The 26,803-nt window shown below is 39.3% G+C and overlaps 1 protein-coding gene across 7 annotated transcripts in view; it reads left to right on the top strand.

Moving 5' to 3' along the window:
- The window catches only part of LOC124857998 (RNA-binding Raly-like protein), a 157,698-nt gene that overhangs the window by 63,885 nt on the left and 67,010 nt on the right, over positions 1-26,803 (top strand). For 3 of the 7 annotated variants that reach the window (XM_047349665.1, XM_047349667.1, XM_047349666.1), the window contains one exon: positions 21,761-22,034. In XM_047349665.1, the coding sequence (XP_047205621.1) occupies positions 21,779-22,034 (256 nt within the window). In that variant the 5' untranslated portion in view covers positions 21,761-21,778. Of the gene's footprint in view, positions 1-8,363; positions 8,535-21,749; positions 22,035-26,803 lie in introns of those variants that run through there. The other 4 variants (XM_047349663.1, XM_047349662.1, XM_047349664.1 and 1 more) reach the window with 4 other exon arrangements.

A 26,803-nucleotide genomic window follows, 5' to 3' on the forward strand; every position in this document is an offset into this window, starting at 1 on the left:
AATATTCATAAAAAGAAACTTTATTAGAAACTGCTTTGAGATTATTTCAATTGTTACGGACACGGAGACCGAAATGGAAAGGAAAAAAAAGAAGCACGAAAGAGAGAAAGGGAGGCTAAAAGGCAAAGGGGAGAGAAGGAGAATAGAATGGAGGAAAGAAAGAAGGATGAAGAGAATACAAGATAACACCCTGCTTGCTTCTACACCTGCAGAAATGTTCGTATTATCAGCCTTTTTACCGAAAGGTGCACTGTACTTATGAATGCAAGATGTATTTAGTGGTAAATGCGGCTCAATATAGAACATTTGTGTATCTGTTAACACCTGGATCTAAACACCTGTGGATCTGAGTGTGAGCGCGCATGTGCATACAAGGTCAGTCAGTCAGTCATTTTCTACCACTTATTCCATAGTGGGTCACGGGGGAGCTGGTGCCTATTACCAGCAGTCTATGGGCGAGAGGCAGGGTACACCCTGGACAGGTCGCCAGTCCATCGCAGTGCAACACACAAACAACCATGCACACACTCATTCATACACCTAAGGGCAATTTAGAGTGACCAATTACCCTAACAGGCATGTCTTTGGACTGTGGGAGGAAGCTCCATGCAGAAAGACCCTCGGCCAGGAATTGAACCCAGGACCTTCTTGCTGCAAGGCAACAGTACTACGAACTGTGCCACCGTGCAGCCCTGCATACAAGGTTTCTCCCTAAAAATATGCAATCGTGAGTGTGGGGAGCCACAGACCCGCCCCACTGGACCCGGGACTGGAGGAGATCCGAGCCACAGACATCCAAAGGCACCCCAGAGCACAGGAACCCCAGGAGAACCACTGCCGGGACTACCGTAACCCCCCCAGAGAGGAGCGGGGGAGAATCCCAGGGGAACCAGGGAGCTGCAGCGATGAGGCCACAGGCCCTGCCGGCAGCCGTCTACGCCTGAGCAGATTCAGCCATGGACCCAGATACCCGAGACCCCAGGACATATCACTCCCCAAGCAAAGGCCCGACCGAGCCCAGGGGTCTAGGTCCTGGCAAGCAGCCACCAGGAGTGGGCCAGCACACACCAAAGCGCCCAGCCCCAGATACCAAGAACCACAAGTACACCAGAAGGCAGAGATACCAACCACCGGCAGGTAGTGTGGCGGGGAGGGAATAGGCCCCACATTCAATGGGGACCTAAACTGATCCAGGAGAGGGAGCAGCCCAAGACCCGACCCCAGTCCCCAACCACCCCCATCCTCATCCGGGGAGGGGGACATGCACAAAAGCGGGGTCTACATGTCCAAAAAAACCCGTCATCCAGAGCCGCCACAGAATAAAATAGTCCCAACCCCGAATGAGTTCTGATCCCAACCCCGAATGAGTTCTGATCCCAACCCCATGAGCCCTCCACCCCCCGTGAACCCGACATGAATCTTCCCAGTGGGCCACCCCAACCAGGACACAGATATTGAACACATGCCCCCAAACCCAAACGCCATGAATCACACCCCCACAGCACATGGACACACTCCCACAGGAGAGCTTCATCCCCTAAAGGCCGACAAAGCCTTTAGGGGCGCATAGCGCTCCACACATAGCGGGTCTTGGGGTCATGTAGAGTCTTGGGCACTCAAGACCCTACATATGAATGCCATGAAAATTTTATAAATGAGTGTGTCCACGTCCCACAGACAATCGAGCCGAGACCCCCCGGGGCAGCAAGGCAGTCAAGCAGACCCCGCAATACACCACCCCGACCACCACCGTGCCCAAGGGAAAGACACCAGCATAACAAGCAGAAGGGTGGCAAAGAAAGCACAACAAAGATCCTCCAGATCCTCCACCGCGCCAGCAGAGTGCACTCCGTGAAGGAGACACCACCTGCAATGAGATAGTACCTACTCAGTTTATGGAGGCCCTTACGCCCACCGATGCACCGAAGGCCCCCGGGCTGGTGCCAGCGCAGAGCATGCGCCGGCCCAAAACCCCGGTGACGTACCCACCAGGACCCAACCCCACCCCTCCCGGCCCAGCCAGGAACCCAGTCCGGGGGCGACACGCCCCAGGAACCCAGAGCCCCTAAGTCCATTCCAGATCCACCCAGGAGCAGCCCGGCCACCAGGCTAGTAACCTATGTCCGCCAGTAAAGGGTCCCCAAAAGGGTATGCAGCCACCAGATGCCGCCCCAGAGAGCCACCAAAGCCCCACTCCAGTTGGGGCCACAGCCCCCGGTGCCAGAGCCCCCAGAGACACCAGCCCAGGGACACCCCAAATGCCCCAAACCCAAACACCCCCCCGCATCCACCACAATGCCCCGCGGGACAAAGCCAAAAGTGCCCCGCCCCCACTAGTCGATGGAGCCGATTAAAGGAGCCCAGAGACATTGATCTGATGAGGAGACAGAGGCAGTCTCAAGACTTATATAATCCAACAGAAGATTTCTGTACTGGTTAATATTAAGGTTTTTATTTCTCCAATTAATGAGGACAGTTTTCTTAGAAATACATAAGCCAGTGAAAACCATGTGAGCTGAATTTGTCTCTATGGTGACATCATCTAAGTTGCCCAACAAGCAAACTGAGGGGGAAGGTGAAATATTACATCTCAGACACTTTTATAAGTCTTCACATATCAGGCGCCAGAACCTCTGAACAGGTGTACATAAGCATAGTGTGTGGATGTAATTGTCGGGTATATTGCCTGTGCAGTGTAAGCAAGTATGAGATGGTGCAAAACCCATCCTGAATATCCGTTGACCTGTATAGTATAATCTATGAAGGATTTTATATTGTATTAATTGTAGACTGGTGTTATTAGTCATTTTAAAAGTTCTGGAACATATCCGAGACCAAAATGTTTGTTCAAAGTTAACTAAAAAAGTCCACCTCCCATTTCATAATAGCAAGGGAAATTTATTTGTCTATATTAGACAGTGTCCTGTGTATCTTAGACATTAATTCGGGGGGGTTGAGTTTTGGGCTCTCTAGTACACTTGATGGCATTTGTAACCCAACATTCTTAAGCTTAAATTTATTTTCTATTATAGATTTAACTTGTTGATGTTCTAAAAATGTATTCTTGTCCATTCCATATTGTATAATTAATCTGTTAAATGGGATGAACTGAATTCCTTCAAATATATGTTCCCGGTATTTAATTCCTTTACTCCTCCAATCTGGAAAGTTTCTCATATTATTTTTTGTAGGATGTCAGGGTTGTTCCAGATGGGTGTGTGTCCGCATGGTATTAGTGAAGACCCTGTCATTTTTAGATATTCCCACCATGTTGTCAGAGAGGTGTTGATATTGAGGTTTTTAAAGGATTCATGTCGTTTTATGTTTGAGCTAATAAATGGTATATCTGAAATCTGAATATTATTGCATAATGGTCTCTTACAAGATGACGACTAGCCAGATGTACAGGGGTTGGACAATGAAACTGAAACACCTGTCATTTTAGTGTGGGAGGTTTTATGGCTAAATTGGACCAGCCTAGTAGCCAGTCTTCATTGATTGCACATTGCACCAGTAAGAGCACAGTGTGAAGGTTCAATTAGCAGGGTAAGAGCACAGTTTAGCTCAAAATATTGAAATGCACACACAACATTATGGGTGACATGCCAGAGTTCAAAAGAGGACAAATTGTTGGTGCACGTCTTGCTGGCGCATTTGTGACCAAAACAGCAAGTCTTTGTGATGTATCAAGAGCCACGGTATCCAGGGTAATGTCAGCATACCACCAAGAAGGACGCACCACATCCAACAGGATTAACTGTGGACGCAAGAGGAAGGTGTCTGAAAGGGATGTTTGGGTGCTATCCCGGATTGTATCCAAAAAACATAAAACCACGGCTGCCCAAATCACGGCAGAATTAAATGTGCACCTCAACTCTCCTGTTTCCACCAGAACTGTCCGTCGGGAGCTCCACAGGGTCAATATACACGGCCGGGCTGCTATAGCCAAACTTTTGGTCACTCATGCCAATGCCAAACGTCGGTTTCAATGGTGCAAGGAGCCCAGATCTTGGGCTGTTGACAATGTGAAACATGTATTGTTCTCTGATGAGTCCACCTTTACTGTTTTCCCCACATCCAGGAGAGTTACGGTGTGGAGAAGCCCCAAAGAAGCGCACCACCCAGACTGTTGCATGCCCAGAGTGAAGCATGGGGGTGGATCAGTGATGGTTTGGGCTGCCATATTATGGCATTTCCTTGGCCCAATACTTGTGCTAGATGGGCGCGTCACTGCCAAGGACTACCGAACCATTCTTGAGGACCATGTGCATCCAATGGTTCAAACATTGTATCCTGATGGCGGTGCCGTGTATCAGGATGACAATACACACAGCAAGACTGGTGAAAGATTGGTTTGATGAAAATGAAAGTGAAGTTGAACATCTCCCATGGCCTGCACAGTCACCAAATCTAAATATTATTGAGCCACTTTGGGGTGTTTTGGAGGAGCGAGTCAGGAAACATTTTCCTCCACCAGTATCACGTAGTGACCTGGCCACTATCCTGCAAGAAGAATGACTTAAAATCCCTCTGACCACTGTGCAGGACTTGTATATGTCACCCCCAAGATGAATTGACGCTGTATTGGCCGCAAAAGGAGGCCCTACACCATACTAATAAATTATTGTGGTCTAAAACCAGGTGTTTCAGTTTCATTGTCCAACCCCTGTAAATATTTGACCTTCCCAGGGCTAGCATTAGCACTTAGCAGTTTTAGCTAACAAAAGAAAATATCTTATTTTGGAACCCTTTTGATTTCACATGTGCTTGAATTACCATTAATGCAACACGAACACCAGCAGTGCATTATGGCTGATCCGTGTTTAAACCCCTCATTGAAATAAAGTTTGTTGTAACTTTAAAATACAACCCAGAGCAAATAAAGCAGCCTCAAGACTTAAAGGCCTGTTCGCATTAGCGTTTGAAGGGTTAGGTTCTAGCACAGCAAACAAAGCAAAATACCATGAAATAAACTTTTAAAAAAGAATTTAGATTGTTTCGTTGTAAATTAATTTTCCCTGCCCAGACACCACCTCTTATGTGAACCATTCTGATGAAAGGGAGTGAAGAAGGTCCATAGGGAGTTGGGATTTTGTGACTGAGGTAAACAAAGAAAGCTGCTCTCAGTAGCAGTTTAGAAGAGCTTCTGCTCTCCGGACCGGCACACAGAAAGCGTGCGATGTGGCAGTACCTATGCCATATCCTCTCAAACTGGGAGGGGGAAAGCTGCACACACTCGACATGATAAGAGACACGTCTCTTCTGGGGAAATCACTGTCTCAGACTTCTTTTTTGCAGAAGCTCAGAGAGAAAGGTAAAGACAGCTTGTCCTTATTACCCCTATGATTTGGTGGATACACTAACAGCTGATCATAACATTTGGTTGTTCTTCGATTGACGGCTACACTAGCATCCGATCGCAGTAAAATTTGGATCCAAGGATTGTTCGAAGTAGTAGAGCCTTACTCGCCAGCGACTTTCAAAGACATTCAGGTTCTTGCACACTGCCTCCCCAATGCCATCAGCTGCATCCTGTGGGTAAAAAAGAAAGAGGCGTGGCTGAGAGTAGTGTTTTGTTAGTGGCTCCATGACATCCGAGGGATCCCAGCTGTGACTCCTCCTTTCTGAGCTGTACTAAAAGTAGATTAATGGGGTGCATAAAGGAATTCATTTTTTTACCAGTCTCTTTTTTTTTAACAGTTCAACCCATATTTCATCCCATGGCTGGGGCAAAGCAAACAGATACACATAATTATCTGATTCAAAGTTCCACATTAAATGAGAAACCACACCCCTCTTCAAAATTAAGGTCAATGTAAAATCAATCAGGGTTGCAGGCTTCTGTCCTATGTGTAGAAAGTCACTGAAAATAAGCTGCGATACAGAAATCATAATTAAAATTACTTGTCAACAATTTATTCTTATGTTTTCTCATCGTAGGAAACCGAACATTTCTATAAACACACTTGTGTTCTCTAAAATGCTTTTGCTATGTCCACTGGTGTGTTTTCACCTCAGGGCCACCATCTAAATGCTAATACCTTCTTAATATTTATTATTCCCTTGAAACTGGCATAAACTTTGCATATATTTTGCACTTGGCAAAATGATTATCACTAAAAACAAAATTGACATTGGAAACGGCAAACTGAGAGAGATCTGCCCACAGAAATCTAATGGCCACGAAAACCAAAGTCAGGGCCAAACGTTCCTGGCAAGAGTCAACAGCTATGCTACAATTCCGTGGCTTTTTCCTTCCAACATGAAATTAATGAAATTCTTATGACTCGATTGATCGTGCTGCTTGTGGTGTGAACATATGTTTGGGTCGGCTATATGTCACAGCAGAACCTTGCCTCTCAAAGAACTGCAGCTGTGCACACAGAACTGAGGAGCTCCTTCTCATCAAACAGTTTCAGCACCCAGCAGTGCTGCAGGCAAGGGCAGCAGCTGCTGGACATGGCCTCTGCTGACCCTCTGGGTCACAGCATTGGTACAGATGGCTAACCAGCAACAATATATGCTGCATCACCAGAGGAAAGGCTATGCCAAATTTATTTTGTTTTAATCCTGTTTGACTCATAAGTATAAGAAACTACTGACTGTATATTCACATGCTAAGCTCCAAACTGGAACTTAGAAAACAAACTGCACAAAACGTGATTTCTTTTTTTTTTTTGTGCTTATTTTAGCAGCATTATGCAGTTAATATTCTTGGCTTCTCCATAGTAATTCAGCAAACAAACTAATTTTAAGGTTATTTGAATTCTTTTTAACTGTTGCCAAGGGTTTGAAGCCAAAACATGCATGTCAGTTGTCTTACAATACAAGCTCCTGAACACACACAGCTCACAGAGGCAGCAATACACAAGAAAAATCCTTCTGCAAACTGTTAATTGTAGTGAGCTGACAAGATTGAATGAAATGCCCTGTTCAGATACAACATGCACCAACTGACTGAAATAATAAAGCCAAGGGTGCAGCTTGACTCTCGTACAATCAATTTTAGATAAATGCTTTAAACAAAATATTGAGCTTTTTTATCTTGCTTGAAGATGACAAATGCTCGTTTAACTTCATTTTTGGCAATGTTGTGTTAGCAGCTGTTGATGGCATGTTTACCAAGTTTAGTAGCTGCGTCAAATCTAAAGAAAGAATGTTTTCAACAGTTTGACCTTTCTTTCTACAGATGCATCTTAATAAGTCTGAATATATTCAAACATTTAATTTGATTTACTAATAAAGTTAAAAAAGTGAAGCTTTATGTAATGCAGGTTACATAAAGCTTGACAACACTAGAAATATCTGCTTTTGTTTTTATATTTTTTTAAAGTAAAAGTATGGAGACCCGCTAGTTTATGTACTCATAAGACTGATTTTGAATCAGTGTCAAAGGATCACACCTTAAAGTCTAATTGTATCTCAAGCACTAAAATTAAACTGGAAGTCAATTCCAATTTAGTTATAGTTCTAAAGTAATACATTTTGTGTATAATGTAGGAAAGTGCTATTAGCTAGTTACCTAGCAGTGCTAGCTTCTGCGGTAACTATCTAGCAGTGGCCTGTGAAGTCTTTCCACTAGACTGCTTGTTGTTAACATCTGGTAACAACTTCAATGAATTTTTGACATAAATTACACTTTGCTTTACTGTTTGTGCCATCAGAAAAGTGCATCCATGCAGTTTCTTTGGCACAGACTAGTCATTTTGTCTTTTTCAGTTTCCATGCCACTCACTACAAATGGGGCCTATACTATCCACTCACATGAAGGCAGTGTGTTCATCTCAGATGATGTCATGCACTATTTGCGAATCACTGCTTCACTCTTCCCCTTGTGCCTGTTCTCTGTCTCACTCAGTGGAGTAGCAAACAATGAGCTTGTGTGGGCATTTCTGTGAAGATCTGGTTGGTAGATTTTAAGTCAAAGAATGATTGGTGGTGCCCCTTTAGTTTTTAGGCCACTGAAAATAACTTCAAATAGCCAACTTTTTCTTTCTTGTAAGTTGGGGAATGTGTACTAGCCTTCTTCCAGCCAGCTGATTCACAGTGTGCAGCAACAGTTGGGGGATGGCCAACGCTGCGTTACTATTTGAAAGATAGGATGCTTGCATCTTATTAATTACACTTTAAATCATGAATAGACACATGGAAACTTTTAGTGGTTTTGAAAATGTAACTGTTTAAAACTGATATACTTTTATATCAGTAATCAGTAGCTGTTGATTTTGATTGATCACTTATTGATTTTAGCTTAATAATTATGTTTGGTAGTCTAAAACAGTGTAAAGGTGTCAGTATTGTGTGAGAAGTACTGAAGTACTCCAGTAGTTTTCTAATTTTACTTTATTTGTTGTGTTTAGGATGACCTACTTCAGCAGGTGCCACAACATTTCCTATTTCTTGAATTTACCCAGTTTAACGACCGTCCCGCCTCTCACTCTATCCACTTTATTCTTGGTGGTGCCGCTGGAGGATTGATCATGTTAACAACCTATGGTATGATCGCAGCAGCTGCAGTAAAGCGGTTTGTTTTGGTATGTAACATGCTGTATTTTTAAAAGTAACTTGTTAAATTTCAAAATGTCTTCTTTTTGTACTTTTACGCTAATCACGCACATCTGGTATACCCTATCGAAGCTTGGACATGTCCAGACATGCTTGCTTGTTGCACTATTTGCGTGGGTTTCTTATATCGGACGAAACTTAACCTGTGAATTCCTCCCAATATTTTAGAGATAAAGAGACCAGCATGCTGCCAATATTATTATCACATTTGAGATGTAAAAGTTAATGTTTCCTACGTTATTTTTTTTTACTTTTGTTTATTTTGTAAGAGACTATTTGTTTCCATGTAAAAATGCTGCACCAAAAACTAACAAAAAATATGCGATATATCACAGGATCAAGGAATATGGAGGTCGCATAAAAAAGAGTAGGCTGCAGGACTGATACAAGACACATTTTTATGATTTTCTATCTACTTAAAATTTGAAAATGATCCATGGCTTTTTAGACAAACAAATAAATGTACCAAACCACATGTGTGTTTTCCCCCGTGTATATTTTTTATATACACGGGGGAAAACACACGTTTTCCAAGTTTTTCAGAATGGATTAAGAACAAAAATAATTTATTCTGATTAAAAGCTGACTAGGCTTGAGCAGATTGTTTTCATACTTCCATTTGGTTATTGATTTTGAAAGGTTCTTTGTCTCCAACGAACAACAAACTGTCTTTGAACAAAAAAAGGTTCCAAATCTCACTTATCACCTAATGTCTAATATGGTGCAGCATAAATGAGTTTCTCCCACCTCATATTACTCAGCTCCCAGGTGCAGGTAAATTAAAGTCAGCAGAGAAATTACTCCATTTGCATGTTAGCTAATTGTGTCATTGCTCTAGGTTTCCTAATAGCCAATGAATTTTTTAAGGAACTGAGTTCAGAGGGAATAAAAATGGCTGGAGCTTCAAAGCATGTAGCGACTATTTGTTGTGAAATGCGATTTGCCGCAGGTGAAAGGAAAAAGGGGCCTGCTGTGAAGGGCTGTGGTATTGAAGTTGGAAAAGATATATGAGGCAAACATGGTATAGTCTTTCTCCCAAGGCCATAACCACCCAAGTAAAAAAAATATTATTAGACACATATAAAATACTGAGCATTTCTGTGGCCAAACTTTCATTGAATGTAGCAATTGAGCTTCATTGCTATGCCTTAATTTCACATCCCCTACTGTTTAGAAATACTGCTAAAAAAATGTTGACCAAGTGAATACACATTGAAGATCTGTTGGATTAAACAACATCAATGTTTTTCTACCTATACCATGTTACACCTTAATACACTTCTCAACAATTTACTTAATTATCATCAATATTAGTCTTTAGATTCTTTAGCAGAATTAGGGATGAAAGGAGACAGTATGAACCTGGCGGGGGTTCCTATATGCTCTCTAGAAAGGTATGGAATTTGATTTAAGTATTTTCCAGCTGTGGAATAGTATGGAAAAATAAAATATTATGTTAAGACTTTGTATTGTGACTTTTCTTCTGTCCTTCCTTCCTTTTCTACTTGTCCACTTTTTTCCCTTCCTTTTATCCTTCTGTCATTCCTCCTTCTTTATACTTTGTCCTTGTTTTCTACCTGTTTTGCGTCATTCCTTTTCAATTGTGTCTTTTCCTTTCATTTCCTTTCTTTTTGCCCCTTTACCTTCTGTTTGCCCTTCCTTGGATCCTCTTTTATTTCCTCGCTCCTTCATTGCTTCATCTTTTATTTCCTTTTTTTCTGTCTTCCCTTCCTACTAATGTCCTTATATCCATCCCTTTTTTCCGTGCGTTCCTCTTTTGTCCCTAATCACCTCAACCCTCATTCCTCATGACCTTTTCCACTTCCTTCAATTGTTCCTTGAATCCTCTTTCTTACTTATGTCTTCCCCTTTTTCACCATTTCCTTGTGTCCTTCATTTTTTTTTTTTCACTCATGTCTTTCTGTTGGTCCTTTTTTCTTTTGCGGCACTAGTGGCCCCCATTTGGTCATTTCTTGAAAGTAGGCAGACAGGAAATGGGGCGAAGAGAGGGGGAAGACATGCAGAACAGGCCAGGTCCAGAATTCAAACAGCCACATTAGGCCCCTTAATTTGGCCTAACATTAAGGGCCACATTAAGGCCCTTAAGGGCCACCTTACATTGGTTGCGCACTTGACCACTGCACCAGAGCCACTTCCTGTTTGACCCTTCTTGTCCTTCCGTTATTTCTTTCTCATCCATCATGACCTTGCTGCTTCGTTCCTTACTTCCTTTTATGTTCCATCGTGTTTCTAACTTCTTCTTTCCTGTGTTCCCACTTCCTTCCTATGTGTTTGGCTTTCTTCCTTCCTTACTTGGATTTTTTATTATTTCTTTCCTCGTCTCCTATGTTTCTTTCTTTTGTCCTTCCTTCTATGGATCCTATCTCCCTCTCTTCCTTTCTTGTGTCCTCTCTTCTTCCCTTCTTTCCTTCTGTTCTTACTTCCCATCTCCCTTGCCTACTTGTGTCATTTCCTTCCCTTGTTCCTCCCTAATGTTCTTCATTCTGTCCTTCCTTTCTTCCATTTGTTCTTAGTTCATTTCTTCCTTCCTCATTTCCTTCCTTCAGTCCATCCGTCCCTGGCCTTGCCATTATTTCATAGTGAAGTTTGTTTAATTTTAGATTCTAAAATGGGCGTAAAAGACAGTGAACTCTGGACATGAAAGATGTGTGGGAACCCTGACTAGCGGTGTTTGTAACGTTCCACGGGACGCTGTGTTGCAACTTACATAGGGTCTGATTTTACCAATTTTACCATTGCCAACAATACCTGCTGCACATGAAAGGAGGAAAGCTGTTTATCCTCACAGCTGCTGGAAAGCTGCCATGACACAAGACAAACAAGTTTCTTGTTTCTCTGTTTATTTGATTATACTGATTGTACATTTTTATCCAAAGCCCCTTAGAGGGAAGAAATATAAACTGACTTTTTATACACAAATGTTAGACTACCATTTGTTTTAATAATGAAAACTGGACTGAAGGAAACAGATCTATTCAGTTGGGCTGGGTCGATTTGTAGTACTGCATTGCTTTTCATTTATATAAGTTCAAACAAGTTCCAATGAACACAACCCCTTTCTGTACATGTTTTACATGACCCCTTTGTTACTTCCAAAACTTTGGAGCTTTTAGTTGTTTTGGACCCAACATATTTGGCTTAGAAATGGGATTGTATGCTGTGGAATACTTCATGTCAATTATACACTGGATTGTTCCCATCAGGTGTCATTCCCACCTGATGGGAACAAACACGCTGATGCAGCCAATGATTTAAAGTAATTTCCTATATTTTATTCATACTCTACTGTGAGTAAATCTGGTTATAGGACTCTAATAATTAATAACGAAAGGGAGGAGGTCACTAAGAGTTATTCTGATTTCACCGTGAGTCATAATCTCCCATATTTCATAGAGTTTAACTGGGATCAGAACCACGATCAGTAGAAATAAGATGCAATAAAGTTTTTACACTATAATGTAAGATTCTGTGAAATGTAGGTCAAATGTTAAACATTTTCATTGAATGTTGTGAAAAATTGTCATAAAAATGCTAACTACACAAAAAAACTGATACATAATGGTGGAAGTACATGGATACAAAAGTGTTTGCAGGGACAAAATGCAAGAGGGAAGGTACAAAATGGCAACGCATAAGTACAACTGGGGGTACGAATACGTGAAGGGCCGAACTGACCCAGAGCTGATTTAGGCAATAGTTAATACAGTAACCACTATGAAGTTTTTATGATTGTAGTTGTTTTAGGGTGAGTGAAATTCATTTGTAAATTGGCCTCAGTCTACTTAGGCATTAGTTTGACTCTCTGGGCTCTCCTTAGGTCTTAATTCCCTTACCTATTCAAATAGTGTCTGTTCTGAATATATTTTTCCCACTTCTTCCCTGACAGAAATGCAGATTTATCTTATTTATATTATGCTTTGTTTGTTGATATTTTAATTGTTTTAAAGTATGTAGACTTTTTCTAAAGTTCATTAATGCGTTCAGGTTTGAAGTATACATGTTATAAATGGATGTATGAACTGGAAAGCTGCAAATGAATGGCCCCTTGGGACTAATAAAGTTGTCTGAATTTTAATCTGAACGTTTGTGTGCTGTTTAGTTTGTTAATAAGCAGGGACATTGAGCTTGTAAGTGTTTTTGTCCATAAATATTTATTCTGTTGTTTTTTTTTACTTTTGTCACACCTAAATGTTTCAGATAAAATTTTATCTAGTTAGGTGGGCCACTCCTGGAAAAGTTTTACCAATGTTTTCTCCACTTTTGGGTAAAGGCTCTTACTGGGGTTTGCTGGATATGGAAATGTTCTTTAATGATCAGAAATAGTTGACGAAAAGGCATAAAAACATAATATGTAAAGTTGCAAGTACTTTTTCAAGTCACTGTATATAATATCAAGCTACAGATTCAGCTCATTGGCTATATTATTTTATGTAATGTCTTTTTGATATCAGCTCAAGAGTAGTCAAAGATGAAACATAATGGTATGTTCAGTTTCTGAAGAAAAAGCTCTTTTATTGTCATCTCCAACTAATACCACCTTTATCAGGGTTTGATCTCTGGAAAACACAAAAAAATAAAACCTCAGTAATGATTTGCGATCGCCAAAAATATTGAGGCCGTAAACCTGTGCCATTGAGGGTAATTTCTCTCACATTTACTAAACTTCAAGCAGCTTTCATAGAAAAAAAAATAAAAACATATTGTCCCTTCTCCTTTTTATAGACCCATGTTGCTTAGCCATTTTGAAATTTTGAATTAAATTCCAGCCCAGCAGTACATCTCTACTCATAAAGCCAAAGGCAGCGCGTGATTGAAAATGTGGAGAAAATTAGTTTTATGTCTCTCCGTCTTGTGGACTAGAACCATTTTTCAGGATGTAGGTTGATATGTGAAATGTCTAGTTTGACAGAAAATTTATTTAAAAGCTCAATTTTTCTCATATTAAATTTAATTTCTGCACTTATTCCTTTAACTCAAAATAAGGGAGAATGTGGTGACTGCTCTTTATCTTCGTAGAGACGAGTCATTTTTAGCCATAGTCCACAAACGTGCAAAAATAAATGACATGATGCACTGCTGAGATGCTTTGGAGGCCATCATACAAATAGGGACATTGATTTAGTAATAGAGTGGAGCTTTTTCACAGTTGTCCTCAATGCTTTTGCTGCAGAGACATGCAGACAGACAAGATATTAATGGACGGAACCCACAGGGCAATTATTTCAGCTCTGCAGTACATGGCAGCGAAACCAGTGAAAAAGGTGTATCAGGTTACCTTTCACTGTTCTGAGTCAGTAAGCAGCATCTCCAGCTTTCTCTCACCAGTCAAGCTGCCTTGGCAACAATCAGAGCAGAGTGGCTGAGGTACGCTGAGGAGAAATGTATAGCGGTGGAGATTACAACAGGAATCAATTCAGTCAGCTCCCTCCATGCAGAATCAATTAAGAATGGTGGCCAGGAGCAAACAACACATTTTAAAGGGCCGGAAAGACACATGTACATGTGTGTACATCTGCAGTTAGAGAAAATTATAAAAATGTTTTAAAGAGATTTAACCAAAACAAAACAAAAAACAGTGAAAAACTGAGTACACACCATGATTCAGTTGCTTGTTGAACCACTTTAGCAGCCGTTTTCTGTCTGACCTTATCAGCCTCTCACGTAGTTGTGGAGGAATGTTTTCACACCTCCTTTAAAGCTTTGCTTTAGTTTATTGAGATTTGCAGACATTCATTTCTAGGCAGGTCTCTTAAGGTCCCCGCATTGTATTTCCAACAGTTTTGAGGTCTGGACTTTTTTGCTGCTGTGTTGGGGATCTTTGTCCTGTTTCATAATAAAATGTCAGCCCAGCTTCTGCTGTTCGACAGCTGGCCTCACATTTGACTTTAGAATAATTTCATATACAAAGTAGTTATTGGTTGACTGCAAGGTACCCAGTCTCTGTGGCTGCAAAACAACCCTATATCATCACCCTCCACCACTATGATACTTGGCAGCTGGTATGAGGTGTTTGTGCTAATATGCTGTTTGGTTTTCTCTAAACCTGGACATAGTGGCCTCATAGAGCTTCTCATTTAGTTGCGGAAGGCAGTTAGAAGCCAAGTGAGGTCCCTTGTCACCATTTAAATAGTTCATCTTACTGAGTTATTAGTCTTCAAGTGCAAGGACTTTAACCCTTTAAATTGACAGATTTCCTGGTATCGAGTAATGTCCTCAGTCTAAGTTGCCATCTGATGGAAAAAGTAAGGAAGTAGATAAATCAGTAATTTTGGTTTTAGAGTTCTAGATGTGCTGTTTTGGGATTATCAAAAGGAAGGCCTTATATGTGACCCCAGAAAACTTTTTTACATTGTGGTGTTCATGGCCTACAGAATAACTGCAAGGTGGTTTGGTCCCATAGCTGCAAAATAAGCCTCAAGCATCATCCATCCACCACCAAGCTTGATAGTTGGTATACGAGGTTTGTGCTGACTCACTTTCTCTTTCAGGCTATTCCATATAAGCAATATTTGATCCGTCTTTTTATTATGTAATTGCCCAGCCATTAACTTTAATCTTTAACATATTATTTTAGATTTGTAGAGTCTAAAATGATGATCCACTTGGCGATTTTGCAATTTCTCTGAGCAGTGCTGCTGTCTAATCTTGGGGTGGGTATGATGGGACCTCCACTCCAAGTTAGATTGTCAGCTGTTTTCTCTTCATCACTGTGTACTGATGGACCTCAGATTATTTAGAAACGGCCTTCCAAGGTTGATTGGTTGCAACAGTTGCTGCTCCGAGGTTATTGCTGATATGTTTCCACCCTATCACTGTGTTGATGCTTCAGACCTCCCAGAACATCTGCATTTATAGATGTGGACACATCTCCATTTGATTTGCAGAATGCGGTTGCTACATTTCTCCTTGATTCCTTTGAAAGGCACAGAGGTATACTAACTCTTCCACACTCAACTGTTTCACTTCGGTCTCAGTTTTGCTTTCTTCTTAATGACAGGAAAGAACTTGCCATGCGACTTTGTAGAACTAAAGTTATATATAGTTAATGTTTAAACATGATGAAGATTAAATACATTTGATTATATTCCGACACATAAAGGTTCCCTTTTAATTATGACTGCAGTTTTCTTTGAGGATGTTTAAATATACTGTTGAAACTAGATATTTACATACACTGTAAAAATATGCAACCTTTTTTCTCACTGTCTGGCATCAGTCAAACTGAACTTTTCTGTTTTAGGTCAGTTAGGATAACCAAGTGTATTTTTGTATAAGTATTTTTGAATTGAATTTGAATTTGTATTTGCCAAATGCCAGAATAATCTGAGAGATACATTTTAAGAGAATGTTTTGATAACTATCTTGAAATTTAGATGTTTACACACACTGAGAATTCTAGACCTTTAAATAATTTGGGAAAACCCAGATGATGATGTCCTTTATTTATAAGCTTCTAAAAGTTTATGTTTACAAAATTTAGAAATGATGAAATTCCTTGTGTAAGATAATGTGAAATCAAAATCAGACAGAATATCAGGAAGAGAATTGTGGACCTCCACCAGTGTGGTTGAGTTCCAGATGCCTCTTGCATCTGTTCAAACAGTTTTATACATATATGAACAGCACAAAAATGTCCAAGCATTGTACTGTTCAGAAAGGGCACATGTGTTTTCAAGAAAAATGTGTGCATCGACCCCAAAATAAAAGCAATCTTTTGGTGAATATGCTGGCTGAAGTTGTTAGGAGAGTCATTATCCACAGTGAAACAAGTCCTCTACTGACATCCCCTGAAGGGCCACTCAGAGAGGAAGAAGCCATTAATCCAAAAGTGACTTAAAAAGCCATCTGCCAATGCAGTCAGGGTCAGGGAATTTGATTTTTAAAAAATGTCTTCTGGTCTGATGAAAATGACCATTCTTACATTTGGAGGAAAAGGGAAAGCTTGAGAAAACTATCACAACAGCAAAGTATGGGGGTGGTGACATCATGCTGTAGGGGTGTTGTGGTGTGGGGGAGACTGCTGAACTTCACAAATAGATGGCATTATGAGGAAAGAACATTTACATGGAAATAAACTTTAGGCACACATGGGTCTTTCAGATTGACATTGACCCTAACTATCCTGCCAAATTAGTTACTTATTAGTTGCTTAAGGATGACAAAGTCAGTGCTATAAAGCGGCTATGACAAAGTTCAGTCTGTGCCTGATAAATGACTAAGCAGAGCTGAAAAGGTGTGTGTGAGACCTGACTCAGTTACACCAGTTTACTCAGGAGGAATGGGTCTAAATTCCACAGATAATTGTGAGAAGCGTTTGAAAAATTTTATTTGCCCTTTTTAACAGTGTGTGCAAAGTGTTTGATTTCAACTGCATATTATCTAAAAGTCAAAGTGAGTCAGACATTTTTTTGTTTTGTCATTTTAAATGAGACCTTTTGAAAAACTGAAAGAACTTGCATACATGACCGTCCTGGTATGAAAGCAAGACTAAAAACCTGTCTGTTTTGTGCTCTTTATTGACAAAGTGATGCCGCAAAAGCTGCAGTCAATTTTAAAGAGCAGAGTCGCTTAAAAGGAAGTTTGTGAGGATAAAGACTTCTGGGATGTAGTTCTTTTCTGCTGTGCAAATAATAAATATCTTGTCTTCAGAAATAGTTGTTCTTGGGTTCACCTCCTACTTTTCTCTTCATGATGTGATCACATGGAGGATTAGAAGTTTGATGGAGGTTGTAAATTTTGTAAAAAAAAATAGCAAGCTCACATGAAAAACCATCGATGGAATAAATTTGTGTCTTTCCCTTAAGAAAACAACAGAGAGGCTGACATGAAGTACACCAGTGGAGAGCTGTAAAATAGCCCTGTGACCAGTACCCCCTCCTGATTTATCTGACAACAGAAGCAATCTAACGCTTCTCCTCTGATTTGTCATGTTCCCTGTGACCTGTCTGCAAACATCAATTTGAAGTTGGTGTCAGACTGCTGGTTTCAACCACCATCGAATGGTGTGGGAGCATGTATGTCTGTGTACCTGCAAGCACATTAATTTTCAACGTCAGCTGCAGATAAGCATCAAGGCCACTTGATAGACTGCAAGCATCACTGGGTCCCCCTACATACACCCACCCACACAGAGAAACAACAAACCGGAGCAGCAGTATAGACATGAATCATCACTCAGACATATTGTTGTACAGAAAAACGACTGTCACAGTCCGTAATCTAGTGATGAGTTTAGTCTGTTTCCATGCATATGAACAGAAAAAAATCATTTAAAGGAGTATAGTCTGAGGGCATATCCTTAGGCTCTTACAGAGCTGGGTGATTGTCAGATTTATGAGGCAGCAAAAGCTGCATTCAGAGGTCAGATGGGTCAGGTTTTGAACTTTCACAATGTGAACATATAATTGATCCCAAAGCCTAATAATTAGTTGCGCCCCCTTGGCGTGAACAGCTCCATCGAGCAATGAGTTTTTCACATTGCTGTGAAGGAATTTGGCCCTCCCCTTTTTGGCAGATTAGTTTTATTTCAACATGAAACATAAATTTAACGAAGAGTCTGCTTAAGGTTACGTCAATTAGATTTAAGTCCCGGCTTTGACTAAGCCACTGCAAAATCTTCATGTTGTTTAATTTTTCAGCTATTCAGACTTGCCGATTTGCTTTAGTTCATTGTCCCGTTGTAAAGTCTGCTTGAGCTTAAAATCTTAAACTGAGGCTGGAGATTGTCCTTCAGAATTTTCTAGTTGAGAGCAGAATTAATGGTTCCATTAGTTACAGCAAGTTGTCCAGATCCTGAAGAATCACATCAGACCCACATCATCACACTACTACGAAGTTTTACTGGTATGTTTTAGTTGTCCACAAGATGTAAGTAAGTTTGTTAGACCACCCACTCCTGTGAAGGTAGCCCCACTCTTCCATGTTTTCTCCATTTATGGATAATGGCTCTCTGTTTTTCGCTGAGGTCCCAAAGCACTGAAAATCCCCTTGTAACCTGAACAATGGATGTCATTAGCCTTGTTTCTTGTGTTCTTGATATTTTGCTTTTGAGATCATTTTGCCTACTTCATGTTGTCAGAGAGGTTCTATGAAAATTATTTTATAATTCTGCAGGTGTGAGAGTAATCACATGAGTCTTGCTGGAAAAATCAAACTTAGCTTTCCAAAACCCAATGTGGTTAATCACAGTTACCTCATGTTTTAACAAAGGGGCAGTTACTTCCTCACATTGGTTGGTTTTTGATAGCTTTTTTGACTCTATTAAATGAAATCAAAACTGACAGAAGATCTGGCAAAGTTTTGATGGTCGCAACCCAGAAACTCAACTCTGCTGATCATCCCACAAATGCATTTTCACTACAATTGTGTTATCAAATAAGAATAAACAGGCTTTCCAATGGTATACAATTTATTGCCAACAAGTATTTTTACAATGTAGGATACTTCTTAGATGGCCTTTCCTGCTGAATTAACTTAAAATTCACATTCTCCCCCTGTTATGCCAATGAAATCTAATGACAATTGGTAAAAATGCAAATCAAAATAAAACGTATGTACCTTTCAGGAGAAATTTGTTGGGTTAATCTTTCTGGGTTATATAAACCAACAGCCCTTTTATCATAAAGACTGTGGAATAAAGGAAGAAAGACAACAAGCATGAGAAATGTGTGTCTGTGTGTGAGCATGATATTCCAACATCAGTGTTTCCTTGGTTACTAATCCTATTTACTGAGGATTGGATCCATTATTTAGGTTTTCAGTCTCAAAGCTGAGTAGTTGTTATCACCCTGTGTCATGGACAGAGACTCCAAGCAGGTAAATATTGAATATTTAGTGTTTTCTCCACACCACTTCTCAGTAATTAATTCACTAAAAGTAATCAATTAGGGCAACATAAACTGTCATGAAAACATTGATTTTTACATCTACAGTAAAAAAAAAAAAGTGAAACAATAACAAAAAATGGAAAATGTCTTGCATTCATGCACCAATTTGTTTAATGATAGATGCTAAAGATGCAGCTGTATGGTTGCATCCTTTCTGTGGATTTGAATAGTTTTTTTGATTGTGCAGCGCCTGGTGTATTATACACAAACATTCAGGCAGTAAAAAAAAAAAAAAAAAAACTGCCAGGAAAAGTAAAAATAATCGCAGAGGACTCTAACAAAAGCTGAGGATGATGTTTGCTGCAGACTTGACACATACAAGTCTGAATAAACCTGCACCACAAATTACAGCCTCCTCATTTTGCACTCAAGGAAAAGACACAACAATGTGCGTATAGAAACAGGAAATCTTTTATACTGGCGGCTGCCGTTTCTCACAAAGCAGATATAACTGCCATGATATTCACATATAGTTGCTCCTTGTGTTGCGCTCAGTCACCCAGTAATAACATTTCAACCATGCAAAAAATGCTGTGGCATGGTTAAACAGTTGACTGGTCAATGACCTCATGTGTCACTTTACATTATTTACAGAAACTAAAGTGGATCTTTAACAAGAGCCTGTTTCAGCAAGAGTGCATCTAACTTTATTTAGATTCAGGCAAAATGCTCACCATGTGTCATGAAGTCACAAGCGGTTTCATGTTACACAGATAAAAATTAAACAATTATAATACAGTTAGTCGGCAGGCATATACAGTAGTAGCTTATTATTTCATAGTTTTCTCAACAACTATTACCTTCCCTGGTAAAAATGTCAGCAAGAGACAAAATATTAATTGTTATAGAGTCCTGGTGACCCCAAGATGCCACTCTTCATTGTAATTCAGACAGAGAACAGATAAATTTGAAGGTTGCTTTCACAGTGTTCCTCTCAGAAAAAGTCTGGAGTTGAAAGTATTTTCCAGATCTGAATAAACATAGAAAAAATAGAAGCAAAAAAATATCTGTACTTACAGGCGATTTTCTTCTATTTTAGTGGCTAAAAGTTCCATCCATCATATCTCATATCTCTCACAGGTCCCATATTTATAGTCAGCCTTTTGTAGAAATATTGAAATATTTGCCATAAATCCATAGTGACCTTTTAAATATTTACTTTAAATTTTAAGAAAAAGTACTAAGAACTACAAATATGAGTCTGAAAAAGTAGGACATTTTAAAATGAAGTTAAGGTATGCTGCATTGTGTGTGGTGGGAAGGTAAACTCAGGTCCATATCCAGTCTTGTTGTCCATTGCTCCAGTTGTTTGAAGCGTGTAGAAATGCACCAGTTTTGAACAGTTTTTTTATTTTATCCATTTAAAGAAGCTCAACTATATCTGCTTTACTGAACTGAAACTGCATGTTTTTTTGTGTTTCGGATTCTGAAAAGGTCTTTGCGTCATCTCATTATCATTCCAGGAATTAACACAGAAGTTATAAATCAATACACTTTGAAAGTTCCTGGAGACTTATTTTTATTAATCTGAAATTACACTTCTGCAATAAAAGGTTTATTTACAAGACATAATATTATATTTATGGCAGTTATTTTATAATTTCTATGTCTAATTGTTTAAATTGTTTTATAATAACTAGAGTGAAGGAGATTCTTGTGGCATTTCTATTTATTCTCAATTACATTTGCCACTTTTAATGTGAACGGATATCTTGCCAGCATGGAGAAAACTATCATGATCTTCACCAGATGTTGTACAGTGCACTGTGTTTGACCTATTTAAACAAATGTCAACCATCAGAAGAACAAAACACCAATATAACTGGTATCTACATAACTTATTTTGAGCACAAACGTTAGCAAATCCTACTGGTTTTTGAACTTGCCACTGGAATACAGTTAAATTGAGTCTGTAGCCATTGCAAAGTAAAGATCTAATTTAGAGAATGAATTTAACACTAATTCAAAGAGCTGCCATCAGTCCAGTCCTCATTCGAAGTTAGAAAGACGTAACTTTTAAAAAATATTTTTAACTAAACAGCAGTGTCAAAGTGTCAATTGGTACAACTGACATTAAAAATACCACTAAAAAGCAACAGAATGATTTAAAACACGAACATTTTATTATTCTTAAAACCTTTTGACGTTTACATGGTCCAAGAAACATACATTGGTTTGTTCAATATTTAACATTGTTGGTGTATTTTTCACAGGAGCAGAATAAGCTGGAGCTGGCCTGTCCAGCCACTAAAGTTACCCTTCCGTTCCTTCCTTACTCTGTGTCCCAGGAGGGCAACTGGAGGAGAATGACTGGTAAAACCCAGACCAGCAACGTGACCAATAAGAATGACCCCCGTTCCCTCAACTCCAGAGTCTTCATTGGGAACCTCAACACAGCCATCGTTAAGAAGACCGACATAGAGGTCATCTTCGCCAAGTACGGCAAGATAGTGGGTTGCTCTGTGCATAAAGGTTACGCGTTTGTACAGTACGTGAATGAAAGGAACGCCCGAGCAGCGGTTGCAGGAGAAAACGCCCGGGTCATTGCTGGACAGCCTCTAGGTGAGTCATCTTTGCCTTTTTTTCTCTCTCTCTTTTTTTTCTGCTGTATCTCAGTTTGTTGCATTTCAGTTTTTATTTGGAACTAATGAATGAGTGGAAAGATACAGCCTTTGCTGCACTATCCCCTTAAAACACAAAACATTTCAACCAAGCTAGGAACACGACTGTCTCCCTTGGGAACACAAAATGCCTTAGGTTTTTCTCAGACTTTCAGTTCAGAACTTCTCTTGTCTCTGAAGGACTGAACAACTGAGCTGTCTGTGTTTGTTGTCAAGCTGTTTTGGAAAAAATCCCCTCTGAAAGTGCAAATGATCCACTTGTGGGACTTAATTTTACCATTTACCGAACACCAACTTGCTAACAGCACATTAATGCTCTCGTACCAAACAATTTAGAGCATGACATGATATGTTAAGTGGCCTGGGACATTGCTGCAGTTTTCTGTTCAGTCAAATCCTTTTCTCCTGCGCACAGACATTGCAGTGGGACCCTTTCAGTGGATTTTGATTGTGAAATTGTTGTGCTCATTTATTGTGGGCAGTAGGATTCCAAAACAAATGAAGGAAACGTGGAACAGGTTGAACAGTTCAGGTTGTTCAGGTGTGTTCAGAATTCCCCCTAACAGACCTACTGTCACAGTTTGTTTTTGAAGAAGTCTTATTTGTTCAGCTGTTACCTTAGCCTTTGTCTCACATCTTTGTACTGCTGAGAAAACAACTGAAAAAAAAAAAAAAAAACAGAGAACAGTGATTGACATTTGAATACAGAAATGTCAACATGCAAGAAAGTATATGCACTTCATACCTTGTAGGGGCTCCTTTTGTATAAATTACTACACCATTGGGTTGCATTGAGGAAATCAGCCTGTGGCTCTGCTGAGGCTTAATGGAAGCCCAGGTTGCCCAACTTTTTTTTAATCAGAAGTTTTCCTTCCACTTAACTTTTCATTAGTATGCTTGAATACAGCACTCTGTGAACAGCCTTTTTTAAGCTTTTGCTGCTTGCCTTCTTATGGAAGATAGATAATGTTTCCCTGTTTTGTTGTTGTTCATTGGTCTAATGTAATATTCAAATTTTCTGTCTGAATTTGGGTTTTTTATTAGCAGTAAACAATAATCTTAAAAAGTAACAGAAATAATTGCTTGCCATATGTCAGTATACGTGTAATTCATCTATATTTGAGTTTAATTTTTTTAAATTTCATTACAGAAACAAATATATATTTTTATTGGCAGCCTAATTTCAGATAAACATTTATTTAACTATACCTGGCTTTAAAAACAGTGACTTTATTAGTTTCATAGTTTTAACCACTATCAAGGGTACTGTATTCTGTTGGGACATAAGATAATAAGGGACTTGCCAGAGCCGACAAACAACAGACAAACACAACTTATCATGCAAGGTACGTTAATTTTTATGATTGTGGCTTATAGCAAAAGAAAACCCAAAATTCAGCCTCTGAGAGAAATACATTATATTAGACAAATAAAAAAATAGGATTTTACTTTTGCCTCAACTGTTGCATTAATGTGCAGTGTCATGGACACAATCAGTCTGGTGTTAAGGAAGCTCAGGTTGCCTACTTTTTCCACCACACTTTTTTCTTACACCGAACTTTCCATTAATATGTGTAGGCATGCCCATAACACAATCTTTCCATATTTATATATTTTTTATTGGTCTCATGTAATACTAAAATTTTCCAAAAGACTGAACTTAAAGTTTTCGTTAGCTGTCAGCTGATAATTATCAACATTTACAGAAATAAATGCTTGTAATATTGTCATAATGCTGTATTTTGTGGTGGACCAGAGGCAGACAAGTACGGAGAGAACTCCTTCTTTAATTCTCAGTGCTTACTTACAGGCGAGTGCAGGGCAACAAACTGTCCACATACAGGCGTTGAAAACAGGACCCAAATAAGGGTAAATCCAAAGCTCCAACAAGACGTGGAAGACGCAACCCAAAGGACATATCACGAGGACATGGAAGAGATGTAACAACACCGTGTGGAACAAAGGACGAAGGCAGACTTAAATACAGGCAAAGGTGGACATGAAACAATAGGGCAGGTAATCAGAGGAACAGGGAACAGGTGAGACAAGGAGGCAGGGAAGCAGAGAGAGCAGGTGAACCAGATAGGGACAAATGAGGACATGGAGGAGCTAAACAAAGAACAAAACTGTGAACACACCCAGGGACCAGAACACGGGGGGAACAGATCTATAAATAAAAATACAAACACAGTCAACAGAAGAGAACCTAGGAAACAGAACCCAGAAACGAGGACTTAAGGACTAACCAAACAGTAACAGAAAAAACACCTGACTAAACGTAACTAATTACAGAATCAAAACCACACACAATAAACTGAACATAACCTAAAAAATAAGACACCAGAACGGGAACTCAAAGACTAATCATACTGGACAGCAACCACCTAACTAAAACGTAAACAAATACAGAACCAAGAGACACACTGTGACAAATATATCACCCAGTGTTTAAATTAAATTATAGGGATCTCAATAGTTGGCTAAAACGTGTCATCAATAGCTATTATCAAGCTTACTCTATATTAGGTAAAAGATTGCAGTCACGTAACCTTAGTGGAAAAGTAATGGACTCACTTGCCAGCGCAGAGAAACATTGTTAGTTGGCAAAGTTATATGAAACCTATTTTACAAATCAAGTATAATTTATTATGTGACAAACGTTGTTTTATAATTCAGATAGGCTTTACATTTAAAATATATTGGTCTTGTAAAAGGTCCAAAAAGGTCTTAAAGCAGCATCACAATAAACTGTAGGATATCAAATAGTTAATGTTAGTACTTCACAGGCGATCAGCCTGTGGCACTGCTTAGGTGTGAAGGTAGCCCAAAGTGCCAGTGTTTCTCTGCCAGTTTTTCCTTCCACTTAACATTCCATTAATATGCTTGGATAAAGTATTCTGTGAATAGCAATGATATTTTGTGACTTTCCCACGTTGTGGAAGGAGTTAATGACTGTCTGTTGAGCAGTTGTGAAGTCAGCCTTCTATGATTGTGATTGTGAAATAACATTTATGATTAAAATCCTTTTTTGTTTGTCTTTTTTCTAAGAAACTGAATTTGGGGTTTTCATCAGATGTAATTTATAAGCATCAGAATTAGAAATGAACTGTTGAAATGTATCACTTTTTGAAAATTCACTTTTAGAAGATATAATTTATTGAGATCCACCTATATATTCACATTAATGAAACTTGCAAACATAATGTTAATGGTCATAAAGTCTTACTAGCAGCCCACTTTAAAGAACAACTGAATTATCCCTTCAAGATCTTCATTTGCTGATATTAAAAATGCAGTTGCAAATGCCCTGAATGATGACAAAACAGACACTAATCAACCAGCTGATATAAAACTAATATTTTCCAATAAAAAAAATATGCGTGTAGTGCAGGCAAGTAGGAATGCTTGTGATTTATTTTGGACTACTGTGCAAAAATAATTCTGTTTCTTTGTGTCTGATTGCTTGTTATTTTTTTTTATTTGAGAGAGCAAACAAAATTGAAAGTATTTTTATCTCCTCTGAGTTCACTACACACCAATAAGGGGATCGTGTCTTTGCGGTATTAGTCAATCTGCAAGTTATGTTGTGGGGGCAAGGATGGGAGATACATTCTTAATTGACAATTAAAGCCAGACTCAGCCTCATCCTCTCAAGCTGATCCTTCTAATAATAACAGCAGAGAAATGAATTGGCTATATAATGACTTTGGTCCAGGAAGGACCTCTGCAAAGGATGTGGCTTCCTGCACAAAAACATTTCATTAAAGTGTTATTACTTGCAAGTTGATTGCATGCCAGTTTCAAATGTAAGCTCATATATTGTTGTGTTTCTGAAGGGACAGCGCTCATATTTTTCGATTTCAAGCCAATATTGAACATGTTAGCTGAGTTCAATCATATTGGAGGCAAAAAGCACTTGTTTAAAAAAGGCAGCAGTCACTGGAAGAGACTGCTTTGACTTCAGATGTTCTTTCCAGGAGGTCAGATACACTGGCTAAAATGTAGCTGTCCTCTCAGTAACACGTAAGACTGCAGAGTCATAGCATGCTTCCACCACTGGAAATGAGACTGCATGGAAAGTGAATGTGTTTGTCTACATCAGGATGAAAAACAACTGATGAACCAACTCGAGTATTCTACAATAACACAGCTGGAAGCTTTGGCTCCGAATGAAAAACTGAATGGTCCATTACTCCGTCAAATATGAAGAGGAGTTTATGACGTCATAGCATGGATTCAGAAAACAGCTTTTATAACTAAATAATGCTACGTGTAATGCTGTTCTGAATTACATTTTGCATCTCCAGGATGAGGATTGAAACAAGATGCAAGATCTTTTTTAAGTGCTATGATTTTTGGGGGGCAAAACGATTTCCCCTTTAAACATAAACTTCAAGAAATCTTTCAAAGTAACAAAATGGCAGCACTAACAGCAAATTAAAAAATGTAGAAACCATTTAAAATCAGATTTGCTTGATGTAGACAGAAAAATATATTTTTCTGTCGTTTGAAGTTGAAATAAGCAAATGGTTTAGTAAGATTATTATGTATTTTGATAGAAATCTTCTTCAGTCTGCTTTTAAGGGACATGCTTACGATACGATACACAGATAGTACTAGATAGAGCATCCTACCCATAAAAGGTCTACTAAAGATGTGTAAAATGCCTTGAAATAAATTCCCTTTTGATGACCGTTGCATAATCTGACA

The sequence above is a fragment of the Girardinichthys multiradiatus genome, chromosome 21 (assembly GCF_021462225.1).
Source record: "Girardinichthys multiradiatus isolate DD_20200921_A chromosome 21, DD_fGirMul_XY1, whole genome shotgun sequence".
Taxonomy (NCBI): Eukaryota; Metazoa; Chordata; class Actinopteri; order Cyprinodontiformes; family Goodeidae; genus Girardinichthys; species Girardinichthys multiradiatus.